Below are 25,336 nucleotides of genomic sequence, written 5' to 3'. Positions count from 1 at the left end.
CGTACCCAACAATCCTGGACACCCTATTGTAGCTGGATATTGTGCTCCCCTCAAAGAATTTTGGCACTCATTGACCAACACTTCCAACAAATTATCATAATCTACCATCCCACATCAAAGATATCCACCATTTCCTTCACAAACTCTCCTTATCCCCATCTGTTTACGTTTTGGATCCGTACTTGTCACTGTTGATGTCACTTCCCTTTACACCTACATCCCTCATGCCCGTGTTCTTACTGCTATTGAACACTATCTTTCCGAACTTCCTTCAGCTCCAAACCCACTACTTCATTCCTCGTACACCTTACTACCTTTATCGTAATTTACAACTACTTCCCCTTTGAAAGGAAGGTGTACAAACAAATCTGCAGCACAGCCATGGGCCCTCATGGCATCCTCCTATGCCAACCGACTTATGGGCTCTCGAGAGGAATCGTCTTAGCCTCTCAAAACCTCAAACCGCTGGTCTGGCTCAGGGTTATTGATGATATCTTCATGCCAAAGAGCAAAGTAGACCACCCTGCCCCACAACATGCATCTGGATACAACATAGTTAATTTTAATGGCTGCTTCACAGCATGGGCCATATGGATCCTTCCTTCCACCCCCAGCTTTTCCGAACTGCACAGGTGGGAGTTATCTTTACAACACATTGTCCACTCCCACACTTATCCTACCCTCAACCTATGGTAATTTAATGCTTCCACATGTGCCATCCAACATTTTCCAGCCCCTCTGCCCTATCACATCCTCCCTATTCGTGCCTCGTCACTCTGTGTGCCACACTGCCTACTGCCTTTTGTCAGTGCACTCCCCTGTCTTCCCCTTTCCAGCTTATATCCTTTTCTGCTCTCTTTCACTTCCATCCCTTGCTTCTTTCCTTTCCTGCTTCTCATGTACTCCCCTTCCCACCTCCCAGCCCCAACAGCCTCCTGACACTGCGCCTGGCAGCAGATTTGTCATATTTCCATCTGTTGCCTGCATGCTTTGTCAGTCAGCACTCTTCTCTCCCACTACCCTTCCCCTTCACCTTCCCCTCCCCTTTCCAGAGTGCTGCTTTCATTTAATGTGACAGTGCAATCTGGTCTGAGTTGTCAGAAATTGCAATCATGTGTAAGCGAGGTGTGCTTGATTGTGTGAATCTCTCTCTCTCTCTCTCTCTCTCTCTCTCTCTCTCTCTCCCCCTCTCTCTGTGTGTGTGTGTGTGTGTGTGTGTGTGTGTTGTCTCTTTTCTGAGGGAGGGTTTGGCTGAAAGCTAGATGTGTTAAGTTTTTTTTCCATTGTGCATGTTTGCAACTCAGCTTGTTATCTTTATGGTGAGTAGAAATCCATCCTTTTTGCTATATTTTTGAGATTCCAGTCTGGAGTTTCCGTTATGTAAACTTATTTTTGTGACAGAATTGAATCAGTTGATCTCCATGATCATGTCTTTTGGCCAAACCACTCAAGTACTTCATTTGAAGAGCCCCATTACCCTACCTTAACATTAAAATCTCCTTGCTCTATGGTAACTTTGTTTTTGTGTATTTGCTCAGGGCAGTTGGATAGAGACTCATAAAATCTGTTTGATTTAAGTTGGTGCATGCACTTGTGTAACATTTACTTTGCAGGGTCTAGTGTTGAATTTCACTAGTATTATTCGGTTGCTGACAGGCTTGTGTTCAGGCAGTGTGGCATTCCATCGCTTGTCTACTAACAAGGCAACATCATTAATGGAGTGATCTAATGTATCAGAAAAATATACTGAATTACCATTAGCTGTTTTGAATTGTCCACTGCCTTTCCATTGAGTCTCTGCTAATACTTTTATTTTTGTTTTCCTTGTACATTCCAAGTCCCAATCTTGTGTATGTTCCTTTGGATATTCATAGTTTTGTATCTGGCTTATTTATAAACTAGCTGTATTGCAGAGAAAATATTACTGTTTTTCAAAACTAAAGATACAAGGACCAATATGCTCTCACGTAATATACAGTAGTGAGTGTACAAGAGTGAGTATTAATTTTTTCTCATATATTAGATGGCTTCTTTGATGTAATCCTTTTTGAAGAAAATTTCATTTGAATTCCTAATATTTTGTCTAAATGTTCAGTCGTTGTGGAAAGATACTGTAATGCAGACCAAGTAATTTGACTCTGTCATTCACAGCATGGATTCAAGTTTGGAAGTTACAGCTTTGAAATCCCCGTCTGACCATCTGTTTTAGGTTTTCCGTGCTTTTCCCAAACTGTCTTAAGGCAGATGACAGTAATATTTTTTAGCTTGTTAACATCTTTGGCAAAAATTACAAGAGCAGTTTGAGCTCTTGCTTATAAAGCACACATGAACAGTTGTAAAAAATGACTTACATAAAAGCTGTATTATGGAAATGAGTGGAGGGGCATGAAAGGGAAGCAGTGGTTGGGAAGGGAGTGAGACAGGGTTGTAGCCTCTCCCCGATGTTATTCAATCTGTATATTGAGCAAGCAGTGAAGGAAACAAAAGAAAAATTCGGAGTAGGTATTAAAATCCATGGAGAAGAAATAAAAACTTTGAGGTTCGCCGATGACATTGTAATTCTGTCAGAGACAGTAAAGGACTTGGAAGAGCAGTTGAACGGAATGGACAGTGTCTTGAAAGGAGGATATAAGATGAACATCAACAAAAGCAAAACGAGGATAATGGAATGTAGTCGATGCTGAGGGAATTAGATTAGGAAACGAGACACTTAAAGTAGTAAAGGAGTTTTGCTATTTGGGCAGCAAAATAACTGATGATGGTCAAAGTAGAGAGGATATGAAATGTAGACTGGCAATGGGAAGGAAAGTGTTTCTGAACAAGATAAATTAGTTAACATCGAGTATAGGTTTAAGTGTCAGGACGTCATTTCTGAAAGTATTTGTATGGAGTGTAGCCATGTATGGAAGTGAAACATGGACGATAAATAGTTTGGACAAGAAGAGAATAGAATCTTTCGAAATGTGGAGCTACAGAAGAATGCTGAAGATTAGAAGGGTAGATCACATAACTAATGAGGAAGTGTTGAATAGGATTGGGGAGAAGAGAAGTTTGTGGCACAACTTGACTAGAAGAAGGGATCGGTTGGTAGGACATGTTGTGAGGCATCAAGGATCACCAATTTAGTACTGGAGGGCAGCGTGGAGGGTAAAAATCGCAGAGGGAGACCAAGAGATGAATACACTAAGCATATTCAGAAGGATGTAGGTTGCAGTAGGTACTGGGAGATGAAGAAACTTGCACAGGATAGAGTAGCATGGAGAGCTGGATCAAACCAGTCTCAGGACTGAAGACCACAACAACAACAACAACAACAACAGGGAAAACAAAGATGGATGGTATGTAAATAAAAGAGAGGAATTATAATCAAGGCCCATGAATGCAAGGTAAATTTGTGTTTTAACAATTGAAAAAGAAGAATATCGTATAACAAAGCTGTGGAACAAAAGAAGTAAAATGAGAATTTTTTTAAAAAAATGCTGATGGAAAGGTAGTTACATCAGTAATGGCAGAGGTTGTAACATTGGTAACAGTTCAGGTCCTGTAGAATTATGATTATCGTATCATGTGTTGATGGTATAATGCTCTCTCGTGCAATTCAGAGGAACTAGTTTTGAAGGTAAACACTCAAGAGGATGTTAACAGTATAACAATGGCAGAACTTGTTGGTATTGTAAAAGGCAGTGTATTTTTAACTAAAGAAGAGCCATTTTCAGCTCAGATAATATTTACTTAAACTCTTATTGCATATCATGTCATAATATAATCTTGTTCAGTGCATGTAGTAAAATTTTGTATGGATATGCTCACAAGTTGATATCTAGCTCTGAATAATGTGAGAAACATATGACAAGACTTCATTTTTAAGATACATGATAGTTTATGTCTGTAAAAAGTGTAGTGTTTCTGTCCAGAAATTTTCGTTATTCGGATACTTCAAAAGATCTCCTTAGTTTGTTTGAGGTCTTTATTTCAACTAAGTTTTGTGGTTATAGATGGATAGTATTTCTGGTGTTAGTTACAAATGTGACATATGCTCTCCGTTTTTTATTTCTTCTTACCAACATCATCATATGTGCACAGTATCTTTGGCTAAGAAATGGCAAAGGAAAAACAAGGTTTCATTACACTTAGGCGAATCTTTTGTATGTTCTTACATTTATCAGTATACTTTTTGTTCTTTTTATAACAGTATTTGTGATACAGTACTCTTATTCCTAGAAATGCCTGGAATACTATGACTATGCCAGTGAGAGAGTAGTTAATGCAGTTCTGGAAAACCAACTTCCAGAAGAATTACAGAACATAGATACATCAATGCCTCGTATACCTCCAGAAAAGGTATGTACCGGAACTCAAATTGAGTAATCTGTGAGTGTGTAAATTGTGGATAACCAGTCATTTGTACCCCCTACTCTTCCCTTTCCCTCAGTACAAAAGCTTGAATGTAATATAAATGTTTGATAACAGTTTTAGAAGAAGCTTTTCTTTGACTTTGTCAAATTTGAATAATATTTCTTATTTATTGAAAAAATGTTCACCAGCTTTCAGCTTGGAAGCATTATGCTAATATTCATCATATTTTCATCTTTGCTTTTTTCTTGCCTGCTAGTTTTGATAAACTTGTTTTGTTTTGAAGTGCCAACAGAATGAGGTAGGGAGCTCTATTCAACAGAAAAATATTTATTAATACTATTATTACTTTCTGGCAGTAACTGAAAACAATACTTGTAGTGCTGTGGTTTACATTAAGTGCCAAAGAGAGGAATGTGGAGTGTTACTCTTATGTCACACCTTATTCGTATGTAACACCTTAAAGAATATAATTTCTTCCACTCTGCAGTCATGAAATATCTTCTTAAATCAAGTATGACTATAGCTAAACAAATATTTTACTTCTTGGCATGTTCAGTGAAGTAAATGTGTGGCTATTTTCTGATACTATGATGTTAGTAAGCAAGAGAGGAAGAAACAAATATTTTACTTCTTGGCATGTTCAGTGAAAGAAATGTGTGGCTATTTTCTGATACTATGATGTTAGTAAGCAAGAGAGGAAGAAACAAATATTTTACTTCTTGGCATGTTCAGTGAAAGAAATGTGTGGCTATTTTCTGATATTATGATGTTAGTAAGCAAGAGAGGAAGAAATGCAAAGATGGAAATACTGTATTACTATTAAGAAGTAACATGTTCTTTAAATGTGTATGTGTCATGTATGCAGCTTTCATTATAGGTGATTTATCATCACACTTGACTGATTTCCTTTCCTCTTTGAGTATGACAGTCACCTTACTCATGAGCTCTTGTACTCAAGCTGCAAGTTGCTCATTACCCATCCCTTAAGCAGTTGCCAAGGTCACAAGCAATAATGAGTGAACTTGCTGACAACCTGCACAGTATAATTTCTAACAACAAATATTGATTATAAGTGATCAAAATAGGGTCTCAACTTCCATGTAGATTTGGGATGCTTTTCTCTTGAGATAATTATCCATAATATTGTAATTACAGTTTTTATTGTCAAAATACTTATTGGCGTGATATGAGATGTAGGGATACCTGTTTATTTCTTGTTTTTGATTTGTGTGTGTGTGTGTGTGTGTGTGTGTGTGTGTGTGTGTGTAAGGTAGCTGGCTACAGAAATAGTAATTTATGTTAAGCAGATCCAAAAGTAAAGATAGTTTTAATGTAATTGTCATATTCATGTTTTTAGTACAATATACTTAATATGCAAATACCTCTGGTCTGAATAACTTCAATTCTGGTTAGTGTATAACATAAACAGTTTCAGGTAACCAAGAGATCCATTCAGCTTCTTAAATTATGCAAATTCGCAACAATTCGGTGGAAATGACTCCCCATCATGCAGCTTTATGTGCATATAGATTTTCCAATTGGTGGGATGAATTATTCTTTACCAGAAAAAGCTTTTGCTATTTTTCATTTAATTTCAAGCGTGATGATACTTCATCTACCAAGATGTCTTAGCACCTCCCATTGGTGAGGAATGTTTGAGTGAAACCTGCAAGGTTTCATCGTGATATAGCAACCTGTTAAATGTTGATACATTCTACTTACAGCATTAATTCTGCTTTCAATCTGAAATGCATTGAGTCCAGCAACTTGGTGCCCATTAGTGTCAGTCATTTCTATTTTTAAAACTGACCACGCACAAAATTTGCCATTGGTGAGGAATGTTCGAGTGAAACCTGCAAGGTTTCATCGTGATATAGCAACCTGTTAAATGTTGATACATTCTACTTACAGCATTAATTCTGCTTTCAATCTGAAATGCATTGAGTCCAGCAACTTGGTGCCCATTAGTGTCAGTCATTTCTATTTTTAAAACTGACCACACACAAAATTTGTCAACGTGATTTTTATTACAGTGTCAGTATCTGTAGAAAAGAGCAAGCATTGTCTCATAACTTGTGAACAAAACAAGATCAGATGCAACAAGTAAGAGAATGCCGATTAATTAAAGGTGAGGGGGGGGGGGGGTTTCTGACAAAATCTCACCAAATCTCTTTTTAAAGTTGGGTGGAGGGGGGGATGAAAATCTCATCCCAACTTTTTAATTCAGAGAATATACATTATCAAAATGTATAATTTTTTATAAAATTAATACCAAGCATAGAAAATATTAAAGTACTCACCAGTCTTTGTGGCATCTCTAAACTGAAGTGAATTCTTTAAAATAATTTTAAAAGAAAATCACCTGCTGATTAGTCACATACCTTGTTAAAAAGAACATTTAGATCAAATTATTACTTGCTTTTAATTCAGAATAATGTACCACATTATCTCTCTCTCTCTCTCTATCCATCTATCTCAAGGTTCGCAAGCGCGCGTGTGCGCACACACACACCTCGTCTCCCATAACTTCCTTATTCTAGACATTTGTGGTCTATAAATTTGGATGAAGCCAATCATAACTCTTATCACTAAATTCAATTTATAATGTCCTGTTCAGTATACATAAAGAGCTAATTATTAGTCTTGCCTGGTTTCCTTTGGCTCTGTCAGTTCACTGTCTTTTTTTTTTTTTTTTCTTCTTTTTTAGGATGAGGAATCGTATGTTTCTAGGAGATACAATATTTATGATAATGATGAATTTGATATAATGACTCAGGATGTCATGGACACTACAAGGATAATCAGAGGGAAAAGGTATGATAATGATTTGAACTTTAAAGCTGTTATAGACATCTTATCTAATGGGAAGGAAAGGCTGTACTTCACTTTAATATGGTAGACCATCATATTTCGGACTTCCAATTAAAATCTATTACATTATTATTATCATCATCATCTTCTTTCCTTTCTCAGACCTTAGGTCTGGTTAAAAATGGAAAGTGACGCGGACCTTGATCAAGCGTGACTTCCTTTTAACTGTACGGTATATGTTACATTCCATTTAGGAACTTTCGGGTAATTGAACATGTATCGATAATTACAGATTTCTGTAGTTGTATATATAAGTTTGGATGTAGCTGTATTGCGTTGATGTACTGGTGGATATTGCGTGGTATGACTCCTGTAATTGAAAGTATAATTGGTATAATGTCAACTTTATCCTGATGCCACATGTCCTTGACTTCCTCAGCCAGTTCGATGTATTTTTCAATTTTTTCACCTGTTTTCTTCTGTATATTTGCTGTATTGGGTATGGATATTTCAATTTATTATTATTATTATTATTATTATTATTATTATTATTATTGAAATATATCCCTGTCCACTATTTTTAAAGAGCTCCTTAATATGCATACCTTGCTTTTCCATTTTATAAATTACAGTCATCTTGTTTTCTTCTATTTTTACCAACTTCCATTATCAGGCATATGCTGAAAATTCTTGATACCACTGATTTTACAAGTTCCTGCTATCAGATTATTCTTTGCCTGTCTAATTAGTGTTATAAAATAAGACATCTGTGAAATTGTGTGATTCTATTAACAATACTCAGTTTGGTCAAATACAAACAGTACCATCAAACGGGGTGATTTCGGACACTGGGGCGAATTCGGACAGTATGGCTTATTTGCTCTTTGTCACTGCATAGAAACTAAGAGTTACTTATTTTAACATCCGTGTGCCAGTTATTTTAAGTGTAAGATTGCATTTATCGCTTTCCACAACTTTTTATTTTGCGTCAATTGTTTCCCTAGGTGAATAATTGACGAACAGTCTCAGTGTTAAAAATCCATGCATTATCGTAAAGTGGAAACTTTCTATTGGTGCGCCGAGCGGGAAGTTATTGTAACCGTAATTGTCGATGCGCTCAGTAGCTAACAGCATTGAGACAATTTCTGTACAAGTTTGTCGAGCTTCTCGTGCAAGGTTATAAAAGAACAACGGTTTTTGTAAAACTGTGTACTGTGTGGGGTGATTTCGGACAATGCCAAGAACGTATAAGAGCATGAGAGGTGCTACAGTACGGTGTAATTATGATCCAGAACTTTTAGATAAAGCAGTTCGTGATATTCAGAGTAGTAAATTATCGTACAGAAAAGCGTGTGATTTGTATGGTATACCTAAATCAACCCTACAAAATAAAGTGCAGGAAACACATCCGAAAAAAAATGGGAGGACAGCCAGTGCTAAATAAAGAAGAAGAAGAAATGTTGAAGCAAGGTATCTTGAGGGCTGCCCATTGGGGATTTCCCCTTCACTAAATTGGATATTAAATATTTACCAGGTGTACTGGTATGAAATGAGCGTTAAGATACAAATGTGTCAATCTCGATAGGGAACATTTGTTGTGAACAAATCTTAACATTTTGTTGGTTGGTTGGTATGACAACTGTCAAAGATATTTAGTATACATCAAGTCATGGAACAAACATCATCATATGTTTTCATTGTGTTAACAATGTCTTGTTTTCATTTGGAAAAAAGTGCTGCAGAGTCGCATCGAATGCTTGTCGAGGCATATGGTGATCATGCTCTATCAGAAGCAACGTGCAAAAGATGGTTTCAACAGTTCAGAAATAATGATTTTGATGTAAGAAATGAATAACGTGGAAGACACCAAAAAAGTTCGAAGACCCCAAATTGCAAGCAATATTCGATGAAGATGATACTTTGAGTCAGAAGCAAATGGCAGCAATGCTAAATGTTGCACAACAAACAATTTCTGACTGCTTGAAAGCTATGGGAAAGATCCAAAAGTGTGGAAAATGGGTGCCACATGAACTGAATGAAAGACAGATGGAAACCGAAAAACCATTTGTCAAATTTTGCTTCAAAGACATGAAAGAAAATCAATTTTACATTGAATTGTTACTGGCGATGAAAAATGGATTTATTTTAAGAATCCTAAACGGGAGAAATCGGGTTAATCCGGGACAACCATCAACATCGACTGCAAAACCAGATTGATTCGGCAAGAAGACAATGCTCTGTGTTTGCTGGGATCAGAAAGGTGTGGTGTATCATGAGCTAAAACCCGGTGAAACTGTGAATACTAATCGCTACAGACAACAAATGATCAATTTGAACTATGCATTGATCGAAAAAAGACCAGAATGGGCCAGAAGACATGGCAAAGTAATTTTTTTACACGACAATGCACCTGCACACAAAGCAAAAGTGGTTCAGGATACAATCAAAACACTTGGCTGGGAGCTCCTACCCCACCCGCCGTATTCACCAGACTTGGCCCCTTCTGAGACTACCATTTGTTTTCATCAATGGGACACGTATTGGCTGAGGAACACTTCAATTCCTATGAAGAAGTCGAAAATTGGGTGTCTGATTGGTTTGCTTCAAAACACGAACATTTCTATTAGTGTGGTGTCCACAAATTGCCAGAAAGGTGGTCGAAATGTATAGAAAGCAATGGTCAGTACTTTGAATAAAATGTTTTTACTTTTCAATTCAAAATCAGTTTTTCATTTTCACAAAAAAAACCACGCTCATTTCATACCGGTACATCTGGTAGTTAGAGGCTACCTTGATGAATCTGGCCGAAAAGAGAAGAAATTTCATAATAATTTGCCAGGAGAAGAATGGGTGCATTTGTTCCTCAAACGACAGTCAGAAGATCTTTCCGTTCGCTTAAACGAAAATATTAAATGATCTTATGCAGAAGTGAACAAAGGGACTGTTAAGATGTTTTTCTCCAATATCAAAGCAAAGCTGAAAATCTCCCATCATGTGTAAAATGTCACCAAAATCAAATGCAAATCATGTAGAATTTAAAGAAAAAAAAGGCAGTAACTGTCCGAATTCACCCTTTATATATTGCAACTTCGGACAGAGATTTAAAAAACACACGTGTCCGAAGTCAACCCAAACCATGGGGTGACTTCTGACACTTTATTTAACTGCCTCAGATAAATACACCTACACATACACTTTCTGGTTTTGGGATATTTTATTCGTTACACATATACCCTACCACTTCCTTAACAATCAATTTAATCTAACAATATAAATGAAAGTTACAATCAAAATAACTACAAAACTGTCCGAAATCACCCCGTTTGACTGTATTTAAAACAAGGAAACCATATCCTTCGCACATCTGGACTAAGCAATGCATACTGGACTCCTGTTGAAGAGAAGCACCGACATCTACACGACTAATTTGCAGTTCACACTTAAGTGCATGGCAGAGGATTCATCAAACCACTTTCAAACTATTCCTCTACATTTCCGTGCCCAAGCAGCGTGCGTGACAATAAATCTTTCTGTGCGAGCTTTGATTTCTCTTATTTTATTACAATTATCATTTCTCTCTATGTGGGTGGTTATCAACAAATTTTATTCACTTTCGGAAGAGATATTTGTGATTGAAATTTCATGGAAAGATCTTGCCAAAACGAAAACTGATTGCCGCCCCAACTCGCATATCCTATCCATGACACTCTCTTCCAGTTTTCAAAATAATACAAAACGAGTTACTCTTCTTTGAACTTTCTTGATGTTCCCCAGGAAGTTTTCTGCCAGTAAAACATAGTCTTTGGTGTGCCCGCACCATTTTGTGTGTGATGGTTACAATTCCAATCAAGCAAGTTTAAAGTGTCCACTCAGAATAAGACTTTCTTTGTTTCCAAAGATCAGTTCAAGCAAATACTAGAATTTATTTTAACAGGGCTGTAGTTGTTTGTTTTCCCATCTTTCTCCAACTTAGCTACATCTTTATTTGTAACAACTTTGATGCAAAGGATGTAAATTTCTCAACATTGTTAGGTAATCTCTGAAATGTTACCAGATACTTAGGTAAGAGACAAATGTGACAGTGTGTGGCTGAATGGTTCTTCTGTGGGCTTTTTATAGTGCCCAATAGTCATGAAAAGAATTTAAAGGAACTTCTGGTAACTAGTTGCATTTCCTCAAAGTAGGAGAGAGAGGGCATACAAGTAAGCTAGCAGATTATGTCTCTTGAACATTGAAAATGTTGTGGCTATTGTGGTACACCCACTCATTCGGAACATGCTTAAAAATGGCAAACGTAGGACAGGGAACATCAGAGAAAGTGCTGTGTGTATCCAAATGGAGCATTACTATAAATTTGGACTTACCTGTTGTATTTAAAATAGTTAGTGTGAATAATGATATGAAATTTAATATTTTTTTTGTTTCCACACAACAGCTATTGAGGCATTTCTCACTGTTTCAGTTTAATGAACACATTATTATTGCGTTAATGTATGGTAAGAAAAGACCTATAGGAGTGCTAGAGTCTGCTACATTGTCTTTTAATTCAAGACTTCTTATGCAGACCGTTTTGTATGTATATTGGTGACATTTTAACTAGTAAGGACAAGCAACATGCAGTTTGTTGTTAGGAGATACAAGCATTTCAACAACATGGAACATATGGGAAGGTCCTTTGGTGAAATTGAGAATATAATGACATTTTTCTTGGTCAGCTTTAGCCAAATCTGTAAATATTGTAGGTGTTGGTGAGTCATAAATTTATAATCCATATCTTAAGCCATGTTTTGAATACATATAATTTTCCATACATATTTTAAAAAATCATACAAGTTGTGGAATTTTTTGTTTGATCTACATCTACATATATTCTCCTCAAGCCACCATATGGTGCTTTGGGGGGGGGGGGGGGTATCCTATATCACTACTAATCATTTCCTTCCCTGTTCCACTCACATTCTGAGGGAAAAACAACTGTGTATATGCCTCTGTATGAATCCTAATTTATCTTATCTTAGATTCTTTACATAAAATGTACTTCGGTGGCAGTAGAGTCATTCTGCAGTCAACTTCAAATACTGATTCTCTAAATTTCCCCAGTAGTGTTCCTAGAAAAGAACATTGCCTTCCCTCCAGGGATTCCCCATTTGAGTTCCTGAAGCATCTCCTTAATACTTGCATGTTGTTAGAATGTATTGGTAACAAATCCTGCAGCTCGTCTCTGAATTGTTTCAATATCTTCCTTTAATCCAACCTGTTGCGAACCTCAAACACAGCAGTACTCAAGAATGTGTTGCGCTGGTGTCCTATATGTGGTCTCTTTTGCATATGAGGATTCACAGACATCACTGTACAAGGCTTATTGTCTGTTACGGCTCGCTTAGTGCACTGCAAGCACTTCACCAATTGTATCCAATAGACCAGCTGATTCAGCTCATCCATGACTCCTTACAGCGGCTCTAACACTGTGGCATTCCCCCAGGGGGCTCACGGTTCTTTCGTGAGTTCGTGTGTGGCGCACATAGGGCCTTGAGCTATTGCAACCCATTCTTCCTTCCTGGGCTGCATTTCCTCCACTGTCGCCGTCCCTGCTTCCTCACTCCTTCCCTGCTGCCTACTCTTTCGCCTCTGTCGGTTTTCTTATTTATGTCGACCTGGCTACCCAACTGGTTCCCTGTATTCCTTGTGTTTTTTTCCCTCTTGCCTGTTCTGTCATCCTTTTTTGGAGTTTTTGGTCCCCCCTTGGGATTTGACCTCCCATTTCAAATTTTCTGTCTTTAGTGTGAGCCTATTGGGAAAGAACTCTCTGCCTAGCATCTACACTGTGGATTCCTCCCCTCCCCCCCCCTTTTCCTTTCCCTCTTCCTTCCCCACCATAGCCACCTCTAACCTGCCAACTCACCAACATGTGTAACCAGTCCGTTTGATGGGGCTGTTATGTACCCATCTGAAACCACTCCTCCTCCTCCTCCTCCTCCTCCTCTCTGGCTCATGCTGGAGATGGGCGTCCCTCTTGGAACACCCCTCCCCGGCATTCTCAAGATAGAAAACCTACAACCTCGGGTTGGATGAGGGACCCACCCTCCAAGGGCCCCAAAACCAGTCACTGTCTGATCCAGACATTACTGCCACCTGTTCTCTTACTGATAACACCTTCTGAGGGGGGAGAAGAAGAAGAAGAAGAAGAAGAAGAAGCACAACTCCAAGGACAAGGGTTCCCTGGAATCCCAGCAGGCTTTGCCCCTCCTTCTCACTCCGAACTGGACCCAGTTTTTATGGATGTCATCCTGTCCTCAGTGCCGACCGCTGACGCAATGACATGATCTCCCCTCAATTTCTTTATGTGCAACCTGGACTCTTGCCACATGATAATCCAGTGGAATTGCAGTGGATTTACCATCACCTAGCGGAAATACAACTTGTTTCCTCTTATTTTGCATTTTGTCTTGCTCTTCAAGAAACTCACTTCAGTGATGACCACTCTCCAACGTTTCGTGGTTATCGAGCGTTCTGTCATAACGACGCCAGCCCCGAGATAGCATCAGGAGGGGTCTGCACTTTGGTTAGCATCGATGTCAATAGTGACTGGATCCCCCTTCATACCAACCTGGAAGCAATAGCGGTATGAGTGTGGATGACATGTTGAAGTAACTACCTTAATACAGCAACTACCTTAATACAGCAACTCCTCATGGACTGCAATGCACACCATCCCTTTTGGGAGAGTGCCACTTCGATTGGTAAGGGTCTTCTAATTGACCGACTTATTACAGACTTCGATTTGTGTCTGCTTAATTATGGTTCTCCTACACGCTTCAGTGCCACCCATGGCACCTTTTGTGCCATCGATCTCACAATCTCCTCTCCTCTGTCTTGGCTTCACTTCACTGGTCACCCCATAATGATCTTTGTGACAGTGACCACTTTCCGGTGATTCCATCATTCCACTATTACTGCCAGGGAGACAGATCACCATGTTGTGCATTCCGCAGAGCTAAGTGGCCTTTATATATGTGTGCTGTGCATTTCAGCACCTCTCTCTCTCAGATGCAGTCATGCAAGACGTCTCTGCCACCATTGTTCAAGCTGCTGGCACTGCTGTCCCTCTGTTCACTATCACTTTTAGACGTCTCTGTGCTAAGACTCACTACCTTAGTAAGCAGAGTAAAATGGATTGCTGGTAGTGCTATGTTTTCTCCCTGGGGATGTTTGCCTCTTCATTCCAGGTTTGGTTCAAGCTCTGTAGCCTTCTGGGCCACCAGTGACAGTCAAGTGTCCAGCATCTTATCCTATAGGATGCTCTGTGTACTGATCGATCAGTCCTTGCATAACATCGTGCGACACACTTTGCAACAGCATCAGCATCCTCTTCCTATTCTGCTACCTTTCTCTGGCAGAAACGACGAGTTGAAGAAACCCCCCCCCCCCCCCCCCCACTCTTTCAAGCCCCGCCAAGCTGAAGCCTGTAATGAACCCTTCACCTCTTCACATAACTCTGCCACAGGCCTGGATTCCATCCACAACCAGATGATCCAACACTTGGATATTACCCAGAGGCAACATCTACGCAGGGTCTTGAACCACATTTGGCTCACAGGGGTCTTGCCCTCGCAGTGGAGGGACAGCATAGTTATCCCCATACTTAAGCCTGCGGAGAACCCAACGTGTCTCATCGGCTACTGACTGATTAGCCTGGCCAACTTCCTTTGTAAACTGCTCGAGAGTAAGATTAGCTTCCAATTATGCTGGGTACTTGCACCTCAGGGTCTTTTGTCCCCGTATCAGTGTGGCTTCCGCGAATGACGATCTACAACTGAAATGGAAACAGCGATCCAACAGGCTTTTGCCGACCGCCAACACCTTGCCGTGGTGTTCTTTGACCTACACAAGGCTTATGACACAGCTTGGTGCTGTCACAGTGTAGTTATCCTCCAAGACTGGTGCTTTCGGTGCCCCCTTGCAATTTATATCTGCAAGTTTTTATTCCGCCAGCTCTTCCACATTAGACTTGGCACTTCACTCAGCACCTCTTAGGTCCAGGAGGACTGCATCCCACAGGGTTCTTTGTTACATGTCACACTCTTCCTCATCGCCATCAGTGGGCTTGTAACCTCTGTTGGGCCTTTGGTTACCCTGGCATTCTATGTCAGTAATTTTTGCATCTGTTGCAGCTCCCACTCTGTAGCATCTGCTGAACGCCAGCTTCAAAGTGCCATCCAATGGGCCTCTGCGTGGGCCCTTTCCTATGGCTTCCAGTTTTCTTCTTCCAAAATTGGGTTACGCATTTTTGCCATCAACCCACAGTACACTTGTATAGCAGTTCTGCCTGCTTTATTTATTTCTTCGTTGATCGTTTGTTGTCCTCGATGTTGACTGGCTGAAAAATGGGGTTTGTAATTCCGACACTGACTACTGTAAATAATGTAGCTGACAGGTGCACAGTTCCGTTTCGCAGTACTTTAATTTTGCTGTTCACAACCCCCTAATAATACACAGTTATTTTGCCAGTGCACTATTGTTTAACTTTCGATAAGCTTCATTAATAGTTTGCAGGCAAACCTCCACATACTGCTACAATAGTCTACTATTACTGCTGCAAGATACTAACACGAATTCTTTACAGTCGAATGGAAAAACTGGTCGAAGCCAACCTCGGGGAAGATCAGTTTGGATTCCGTAGAAATGTTGGAACACGTGAGGCAATACTGACCCTACGACTTATCTTAAAAGAAAGATTAAGGAAAGGCAAACCTACGTTTCTAGCATTTGTAGACTTAGAAAAAGCTTTTGACAATAATGACTGGAATACTCTCTCTCAAATTCTGAAGGTGGCAGGGGTAAAATACTGGGAGCGAAAGGCTATTTACAATTTGTACAGAAACCAGATGGCAGTTATAAGAGTCGAGGGGCATGAAAGGTAAGCAGTGGTTGGGAAAGGAGTGAGACAGGGTTGTAGCCTCTCCCCAATGTTATTCAATCTGTATATTGAGCAATCAGTAAAGGAAACAAAAGAAAGATTTGGAGTAGGAATTTAAATCCATGGAGAAGAAATAAAAACTTTGAGGTTCACCGATGGCATTGTAATTCTGTCAGAGACAGCAAAGGACTTGGAAGAGCAGCTGAATGGAATTGACAGTGTCATGAAAGGAGGATATAATATGAACATCAACAAAAGAAAAATGAGAATAATGGAATGTAGTCGAATTAAATCGGGTGATGCTGCGGGAATCAGATTTGGAAATGAGACACTTAAAGTAGTAAATTAGTTTTGCTATTTGGAAAGCAAAATAACTAATGACTGTTGAAGTAGGGAGGATATAAAATGTAGACTGGCTATGGCAAGAAAAGCATTTCTGAAGAAGAGAAATAGAGTATAGATTTAAGTGTCAGGAAGTCGTTTCTGAAAGTATTTGTATGGAGTGTAGCCATGTATGGTAGTGAAACGTGGATGATAAACAGTTTAGACAAGAAGAGAAAGAAGCTTTCAAAATGTGGTGCTACAGAAGAATGCTGAAGAATAGATGGGTAGATCACATAAATAATGAGGAGGTATTGAATAGAATTGGAGAGAAGAGAAATTTGTGGCACAACTTGACTAGAAGAAGGGATCGGTTGGTAGGGCATATTCTGAGGCATCAAGGGATCACCAATTTAGTATTGGAGGGCAGCGTGGAGAGTAAAAATCGTAGAGGGAGACCAAGAGATGAATACATTAAACAGATTCAGAAGGATGTAGGTTGCAGTAGGTACTGGGAGATGAAGAATCTTGCACAGGATAGAGTAGCATGGAGAGCTGGATCAAACCAGTCTCTGGACTGAAGACCACAACAACAACAACAGCTTACTATTGAACATCTACGAGCAGTAACAACCTAATCACAAAGTTCACAGTCTTTCAAATAAATTGAACAGTCACTGTCATTGCTTTAACACACGGCCTATTAGTGTAACACTTGTTTCACAGTTAAGTTGAAGCATTGTTGTTGTTCTAATCAACACAGGTTTCTCGTCTGAAACTTGGCCAGTGGACTGACTGTCTCGTGACCAAAAATTGGGCCCTTATATATCATCACAATAATAGGCCCTGAAACTACACATTGTTTAAAGTTAAATTTTCAGAAATTACAATTAAAACTTAACTCATTAAATTAACTGAATACATCGAAAAATTGGTTCTTTTTAACAGTATCTTCTACTACAAGGGTTAAGCCGAATTATCTGTTTAAATTGTGAAATTAACTAATACAATTACTCAAACAATACTTTTGACAAAACTGTTAATTACTTTGGCATTAATTAGGGGCTAGCTTTGCTAACATGTTTTCAAATAGAGCCAAATCAATACTTTAAGATTACTAGCATTTTTTCCTTCAAATGTTTACAATTATTACAGAATTTATATTTGTTTATACGTCAACAGCATAATTTAAGTTACGAAACACTCACTGATTTCTCCCTATAATGAAAGATACTAACTAGGGATAGTCAAAATGAATTAGAAAATCAATTACATACATAAAACTAAGCACAAAATTAGATCTGGTGTTGTATTTTTGAAAACTGAGGACCAACCTTTCTCTTTTATGAAAATGCAGATTATATTCACGTATGCTATTGGTAAATAGTTAAAAGTAACAAAACGAATTTAAGGAGGCAGATGGCAAAACAAGAGGGGAATTAAAATTATCCCAGACTGCTTCATCACATCACCCCCTCATTGGATTGACCAGAGAGATATTGCTAATAGCTAAATGGGCAGTTCAATGACCACAAGTGACGCCAGACATTGGGTTTAAAATCTGCGCACAAAAAAATATTACATAAGAAATTTTATCAAAAACTACAGGAAATATATTTTTGAAATTGTAACTTATATGAAATGGCCATGTGAAAGTCCCCATACAAAATAAATTACATACAGTGTATCGTTGTACAATATCACAAAATAACTACAGGGTATACTTTTAACAAAAAATTATTCATCTTCACCATAAGTGATGTCCTTTTTGGGTGAGCGAAGTTTACATTTAAAGATACATATCATTTGATACAAGTCCTGTCTTGCTTCACAAAAAATTAATCCTCATGGGAAGCAAAGAAGTTAAATTACACTGCTCATTGCAGTTCATGATTAGACAAAAAATTTCACATTAGACAAAAAATTTCACTTGCTCAGTGTTTAGTAATTTTCACAAGCACTTTCACTTTTTCAATGAGCTTTTACACATTTTCTCACCAAGCTGTCCACACCTTCAACAGGTCCAAGTGGCAGTTCTCAAGGAAATGCTCTGTGATCAGTATCCTTTGAGGTGGTTCTCCTCTGCCACAGTACATGCAAAAAAAAATCAGACAAAATTTCCTACTTTAGTACACTTAGTTTTTCTTCTAACTTAAGTCTAAAAAAATATGTTTAACACTAATGGCAAATGATAGTCATTACATCGTAAATATATACATTACATACCTCTCATAACATTACAATAATCAGCACTAAAATTGACTATAGTATGAAAGGTGTGGACTAGTAAAATTTTAAAATCAAGTGCACATTACAACACAAAACATAATTCTAAGTCATAACTCTGTCTGAAACTGGTTACAATTGAAAGACTTGGGTCTCTCTTCCATTTGCAAAATAGCAAAAACTCAAGATGTGCGTTACCTCTAGTAAAAACTCAAGATATACAGTAGCATAGATTTACAAATCATTATGAAAAAAAGAATAGTCACCATCACATAGCTTAATTATTATTCAAATAAAAATTAAGTGGTATGGAAGTTGTACCAAATCATTGCCCCACTTCTCATACTCAACTCTAAGCAGTACTCTAATTCAACCACGAAATTAAATTCTCACAAAATGTTACCAAATAGATGACCTGTCAGAACATTTACATCACTTTTGCACTACAGTTATCAGTTAATCAGCAAACTTATTGTTCTTCATCCCAGTATTACCACTTTAGGCTCATAAGCTCATCACACACACATAAGTTTTCAGATAACCTATAGATTTCTTGATGCAGCATTATATTACTTGTAAATATTGCTCTTTTTGTTACGCTCTCATTCCCAGCTGCAGTGTCATGAATTGCGCAATATAAACAGTATCCAATGTTGCCTAGTTCACAATTAGATCCTCAATATATTTACACCACATTTGTTTGTATACAGTTATGGCTCTAAATGGTTCAAATGGCTCTGAGCACTATGGGACTCAACTTCTGAGGTCATTAGTCCCCTAGAACTTAGAACTAGTTAAACCTAACTAACCTAAAGACATCACAAACATCCATGCCCGAGGCAGGATTCGAACCTGCGACCGGAGCGGTCTTGCGGTTCCGGACTGCAGCGCCTTTAACCGCACGGCCACTTCGGCCGGCCTGTATACAGTTATCTTTTGCATTAATCGTGTCTGTCAGTACCATTATTTCACTTACATTTCTTACCTCGTTAGCCAGTGGAGTGCATTCTCAAAAAAATATTTCTACTGCACAGACAGGCTCCCTAACCATTAAGACCCTAACATTATTCATTGTTTTATTATTCCATTGTTGCTTCATTATCTAATAAATAAACACCTGCTCTGCTTATCTAATGCACAAGTGATTCTACTGAAAACCACTCCACAGTAACAGATCCTTATGCTAAGGCAAACTTCAGTCTAATTACTGATCAGACAAAATTATCACTTAGAAAAACTACTACTTCACTGTGTTCTAGCCTGAAGGGCAATATACATACAAGACTTGCTAATACATTCTACACACATTACTCCAGGCAACTGTGTTTAAAGTTGTAAATTCTTAATGTTAAACAAAGCTGTACCAGACACACTTCTATAGGTAGATAGTTATCTCCATATACTGATTGCACTGAACACAAACACTTCTATTATACCACAATGAATATTAATGTCTAGTATTTAAGATGGTTTATACTGCACATTGTCTCTGCTGTTGGTTGATACACTTCCTTTTTACTTACCATGTGACCTTGTTCATACAACAAATCCTCAATCTTTTCCCTGGAAGAACTATCCTCCTGCTTACCAAAATGATTAACTGACCCACTGTCACTTTCTCTATACTTTAGATCTTGTACCTCTTCTCCATTTCAGTCAATTTTGAATCTACATTTTCATTTACTTTTAACGGTTTTTCCTCCACCACTATTGCACACTTGATTTCTACATCCATTTCAAAATCATTTTTAATCTGATCGATTTGGTTCTCAAGTTTAATCCTATTTTCAGCACATTGTTTCTCGAAAACCTCCACCATCCTACTATTGTTATCACAAACTTTCTCTCTCTCTTCTACACATTTACTACTCAGTGTTAATTTCTTATTAGTATTATCACAATCTTTAACTACCGCATCAATCGTCTTATTTAATTCTGAAATGTTAGCACTAACTACCTTAAATACCTTTTTAATTTCTTTCTTCAGTTCATCTTTTAAGCTAACCATGTCAGTTCTAATGCTATCAGTTTACTTTTCCACCCTACTAATGTCTTCTTTCATACACACATTAATCATAATACTCATAATTTGCCTTAACATCACTTCCACTTTTCTGTTAACACTATTGTCCTGCGACTCAGTCCCCATTAAGTCTTTCTGTGTATTTAACGACTTAACCTCTACAGCTTTGTTCTTAGTTACACTGTCATGTTCGTTAAGGCCACTCATTATGTATCACTTAATACAAAACAGCTTTTGCTATATTCTCATAAACTCACCCTGTTGCTCTACTGCTGCTGTTGTGGTTGTCCTCTTGGTCCATCGTCTGCACATCTGCAGCAAGTTGTAATTCTCTCGGCAAGGTGTCTTGTTTATCACCGGTCAGCTGTGCTGATTGGCTGCTCTTGTACTCAATGGCTGCTTTCATAGAACCTGCTCACTGATTGGCTGCTGTCCTAATGTGGCCATGAAACCCCAGCCCTGATTGGCTGTATCATTTCTTCCATTTAAAACCACTCGAGTTCACACTTCCCTGTCAATGTTCATGAGTTATAGTTTATTGTGCCCACATACAATATTCGTCATGTCGGGGCACCACATGTAGCGATTCCGCCTGCTTTATTTATTTCTTTGTTGAACATTTGTTGTCCTCAGTGTTGACATACTGCGTTGCTACAGTGGCTGGAAAATGGTGTTTGTAATTGCAACACTGACTGCTGTAAATAATGTAGCCGAAAGGTGCACAGTTGTGTTTCACAGTACTTTAATTTACTCTTCACAACCCCCCCACCCCCCAATAATATACAGTTATTTGGTCAGTGCACTATTGTTTAACTTTCGATAAGCCTCATTAATAGTTTGCAGGCAAACCTCAACATACTGCTACAATAGTTTACTATTGAACATCTACGAGCAGTAACATCCTAACCACAAAGTTCACAGTCTTTCAAGTAAATTGAACAGTCACTGTCATTGCTTTAACACACGGCCTATTGGTGTAACACTTATTTCACAGTTAAATTGAAGCATTGTTGTTGTTCTAATCAACACAGGTTTCTCATCTGAAACTCGGCCGTGAACTGACTGCCTCGTGATCAAAAATTGGGTCCTTATATATTACCACAATAATAGACCCTGAAACTACACATTGTTTAAAGTTAAATTTACAGAAATTGCAAATAAAACTTAACTCATTAAATTAACTGAATACATCCAAAAATTGGTTCTTTTTAACAGTTTCTTCTACTACAAGGATTAAGCCTAATTATTTGTTTAAATTGTGAAATTAACAAATATTGTCACATAGAAGAAGGTGTAATTAGGTGAATGACGAACACTAACTTCACTTGTTGCTGTTGTTGTGGTCTTCAGTCCAGAGACTGGTTTGATGCAGCTCTCCGTGCTACTCTATCCTGTGCAAGCTTTTTCAGCACCCAGTACCTACTGCAACCTACATCTTTCTGAATCTGCTTAGTGTTAACTTCACTTAACGAAGGTTTATTCAGTACTTGCACATACAAGAGCGCGGACCAGCTGCCTCTGGCCAGAACACATACGGCATATATACAGTTAACAGAACATTCCAGTACAGTGATGCTTGACATTTATGGATACTTTTAGAATGTACTCGAACCGAATATAGAAATTAAAATTTTACACTTCAGGTGAGTTTTGAACTCACGACCCTCCACGCAACAGTCTAGTATCATAACCACTACACTATAACGACTGTGCCACTCAGCTTCTTCTGCAACATTGCTTCCTCCTTAAGAGAACAGCGTCTTGGTGTTATGTCCTCCTAGTCCGGGGATGAGTCATTGGTCCTGCGTACTCCGATTGCCGATGACTGATGTTCACCCTCATGGTAATTTTCTTAGAACTTCTTTGCCGTTACGCTCTTCGTCACTTTTCCACTTGTTGCCTATCGCTGGATCTTCGACTTTACCCTGGGTTGCAGGATCCTTATAGGGCTTCATTCAAAGGACATGGACTGTATCTCTGATCTTTCATCGTCTTGTGTCAGGGTCGAAATCTTCAATTTCATAAGTAACATCAGACAACTGTCTTACAACCTTATAAGGTCCAAAGTAGCACCTGAGGAGCTTCTCAGAGAGACCAACCTTCCGAACAGGAGTCAAGATCCAGACGAGGTCACCAGGCTGGTAGACAACAGGGCGGTGGCTTGCATCATACCGTTATTTTCTTGAGCCTGAAGCGTGCGGAGTCGAGCTAAACCAAGCTGATGTTGTCACCGTCCACGTCATCAGGATGTAACAGAAACACAATGTCCATCGTAGTCGTCGCCTCATGCAGATGCACCAGGAAAAATGCTATAAATCCTGCGGTATCTTGTTTGGCAGTGTTGTAGGCAAATGTCACAAAAGGTAGCACCTTGTCCCAGTTGCTCTGCTCAACAGTGACAGACATTGACAGCATGTCGGCCACGGTCTTACCAAGACATTTAGTAAACCCGTTTGTTTGCGGATGGTATGCAGTCGTCGTGTGATGAGTAACGTTGCACCGGCGGTTTATTTCTATCACAAGATTCGATTGAAAAACTTTCCCTCAATCGGTAATTAACGACCTTTGAGCACAATGTTTTAATACCATGTCTTCCACGCTGAAATTGGCTACCTCAAACACTTCGGCTGTTCTCACTGCTTTTGTAATGGCATAGTGTGTCAGATAATCAGTGCAAACAATAATCCATCTATTGCCACTAGCAGATGTTGGAAATCGTCTGAGGAGGTCAATCCCAACATGCTGGAAAGGCGATTCGGCTGGTGGAATTGGTATGAGTCGGACGGGTGGTTTCTGAGGAACTGCCTTTCTCCTCTGGCACTCTCAACAGTACGACACATAGTGACGGACACTCCTAAATAAACCTGGCCAGAAAAATCTCTTGCGTATCCTATCATATGTCTTCATAAATCCTAAATGTCCGGCCTCAGGTGTGTCATGGAATTTCTGTAGAACATCTAAGCCCATATGTTTAGGAATCACTGGTAGCCACTCTTTCCAAATGGATCAAAGTTTTTCTTGCAAAGTAATCCATTAACTACATTAAACTGTCCTTTCACATCCTCTGACCGATTTAAGGCAAGCACAATTTGAGATATCTTGGCGTCATCCTTCTGCTCAGCGGAGAGATCCTGGAGTGCAGCGAGACAGTCACTATCTGCATCAAAGTCTTGATGGTCTTGCACAGTGTTTCTTGAGAGACAGTCGGCATCTTGGTGTTTTCTTCCACTTTTGTACACTATGGTGATGTCATACTCTTGAAGACATAGTGCCCACCTGGCGAGTTGTCCTGTTGGATTCTTAAGACCTGTCAACCAACAGAGTGAGTGGTGGTCTTAACAACTGTGAATGGCCTTCCATAGACACACTGTTGAAATTTTCACATGGCCCAGATCACAGCAAGACATTCTCTCGGCTTTTGTAAGTGTCCTAGAAGCCTAGGCTATAACCTTCTCTTTTCCATCCAAAATTTGCACCAGAACATCTGTGCTCTCTCATCATACAGACCAAGTACAGGGTCATTCGTCAGGGCTTTTTGCAGTACATTGAAAGACTCTTGTTGAGCACCACCCCAGATAAATTTAGCATCGGCTTTTAACAACTCTTGGAGTGGTCTGACTTTGATATAAAAGCCTTTGATAAAATGACAGTAATAGGAACATAATCTGAGGAAGCTTCTCACATCTCTAATACTTTTAGGAATAGGAAATTTCGTTATAGATCTCACTTTTTCTGCTGGCCGCACACCTTCATTTGACACAAAGTGTCCAAGTATTTTGATTTCTTTTGCTCCAAAGAGACACTTTCTTGGCTTAAGTTTCAGTCCGCCTTGTTGAAGACACTTAAGAACGGCCCTCAGTCTTTTTTTTGTGTTCATCAAATGTCCCTGACAACACTATAATGTCATCTAAATAACAAAGACACATTGTCCGCTTCAGGTGACTTAGAGGATTATCCAGCATCCGTTTAAAAGTTGCTGGTGCATTACACAAACCAAACAGCATTACCTTAAACTCATACAGGCACTTGGGGGTGATGAATGCAGTTTTCTAACGATCAGCCTTATCTACTTCGATCTGCCAGTATCCCAAGTACATGTCCATGGTTGAGAAAAACTTAGCCGCCTTCAGACAATCTAGTGTATCGTCAATTCGTGGAAGAGGGTAAACGTCCTTTTTAGTCATTTTATTAAGCTTCCTGTAGTCAACACAAGAGCGCCAACTGCCATCCTTCTTCCTGACAAGCACCACTGGTGACGACCATGGGCGCTGCAAAGGCTGTATGATGTCATTCATCATCATTTTCTCTACCTCGTCACGAATTATTCGACGTTCTGTTGCCGGCACACGGTATGCTCTCTGCCTTGTTGGTTGATGGTCTCCAGTGCTAATCCGGTGCTTCAGCATCGATTTGTCTAATTTGCTCTTCGCCTGTGGATTGAAGCATTGGGATAACTCTTGAAGAACGGCAAGTGGCTTTTTCTGTTGTTCCTTAGTGGTATCTGATGATAGTCGAGCTAGAAGATCTTGTCTCGTAGTGGTAGCACTAGTTTCGCCCACAGACTCGGCATGGGAGCTTTCTATGACGATGACGTTCAGCTGTTCTGCAATTAATGGCTCAGCGTTTGCTACGCACATGTGTCTTAGAAGGATCTGCAGTTCTCGGTGACAGTTAACTATCCA

The 25,336-nt window shown here is 39.1% G+C and overlaps 1 protein-coding gene across 3 annotated transcripts in view; it reads left to right on the top strand.

The window, feature by feature from the left end:
• LOC126236167 (activating signal cointegrator 1 complex subunit 2) overlaps nt 1–25,336 on the top strand; it is a 174,710-nt gene that overhangs the window by 107,818 nt on the left and 41,556 nt on the right. For all 3 annotated transcript variants that reach the window (XM_049945262.1, XM_049945261.1, XM_049945263.1), the window contains exons 11-12: nt 4,222–4,341; nt 7,064–7,170. In XM_049945262.1, the coding sequence (XP_049801219.1) occupies nt 4,222–4,341; nt 7,064–7,170 (227 nt within the window). The remainder of the gene's footprint in view (nt 1–4,221; nt 4,342–7,063; nt 7,171–25,336) is intronic.

The sequence above is a fragment of the Schistocerca nitens genome, chromosome 2 (genome assembly GCF_023898315.1).
Source record: "Schistocerca nitens isolate TAMUIC-IGC-003100 chromosome 2, iqSchNite1.1, whole genome shotgun sequence".
In the NCBI taxonomy this organism is placed as follows: domain Eukaryota; kingdom Metazoa; phylum Arthropoda; class Insecta; order Orthoptera; family Acrididae; genus Schistocerca; species Schistocerca nitens.
This window is presented reverse-complemented; position numbering and strand designations above follow the sequence as displayed.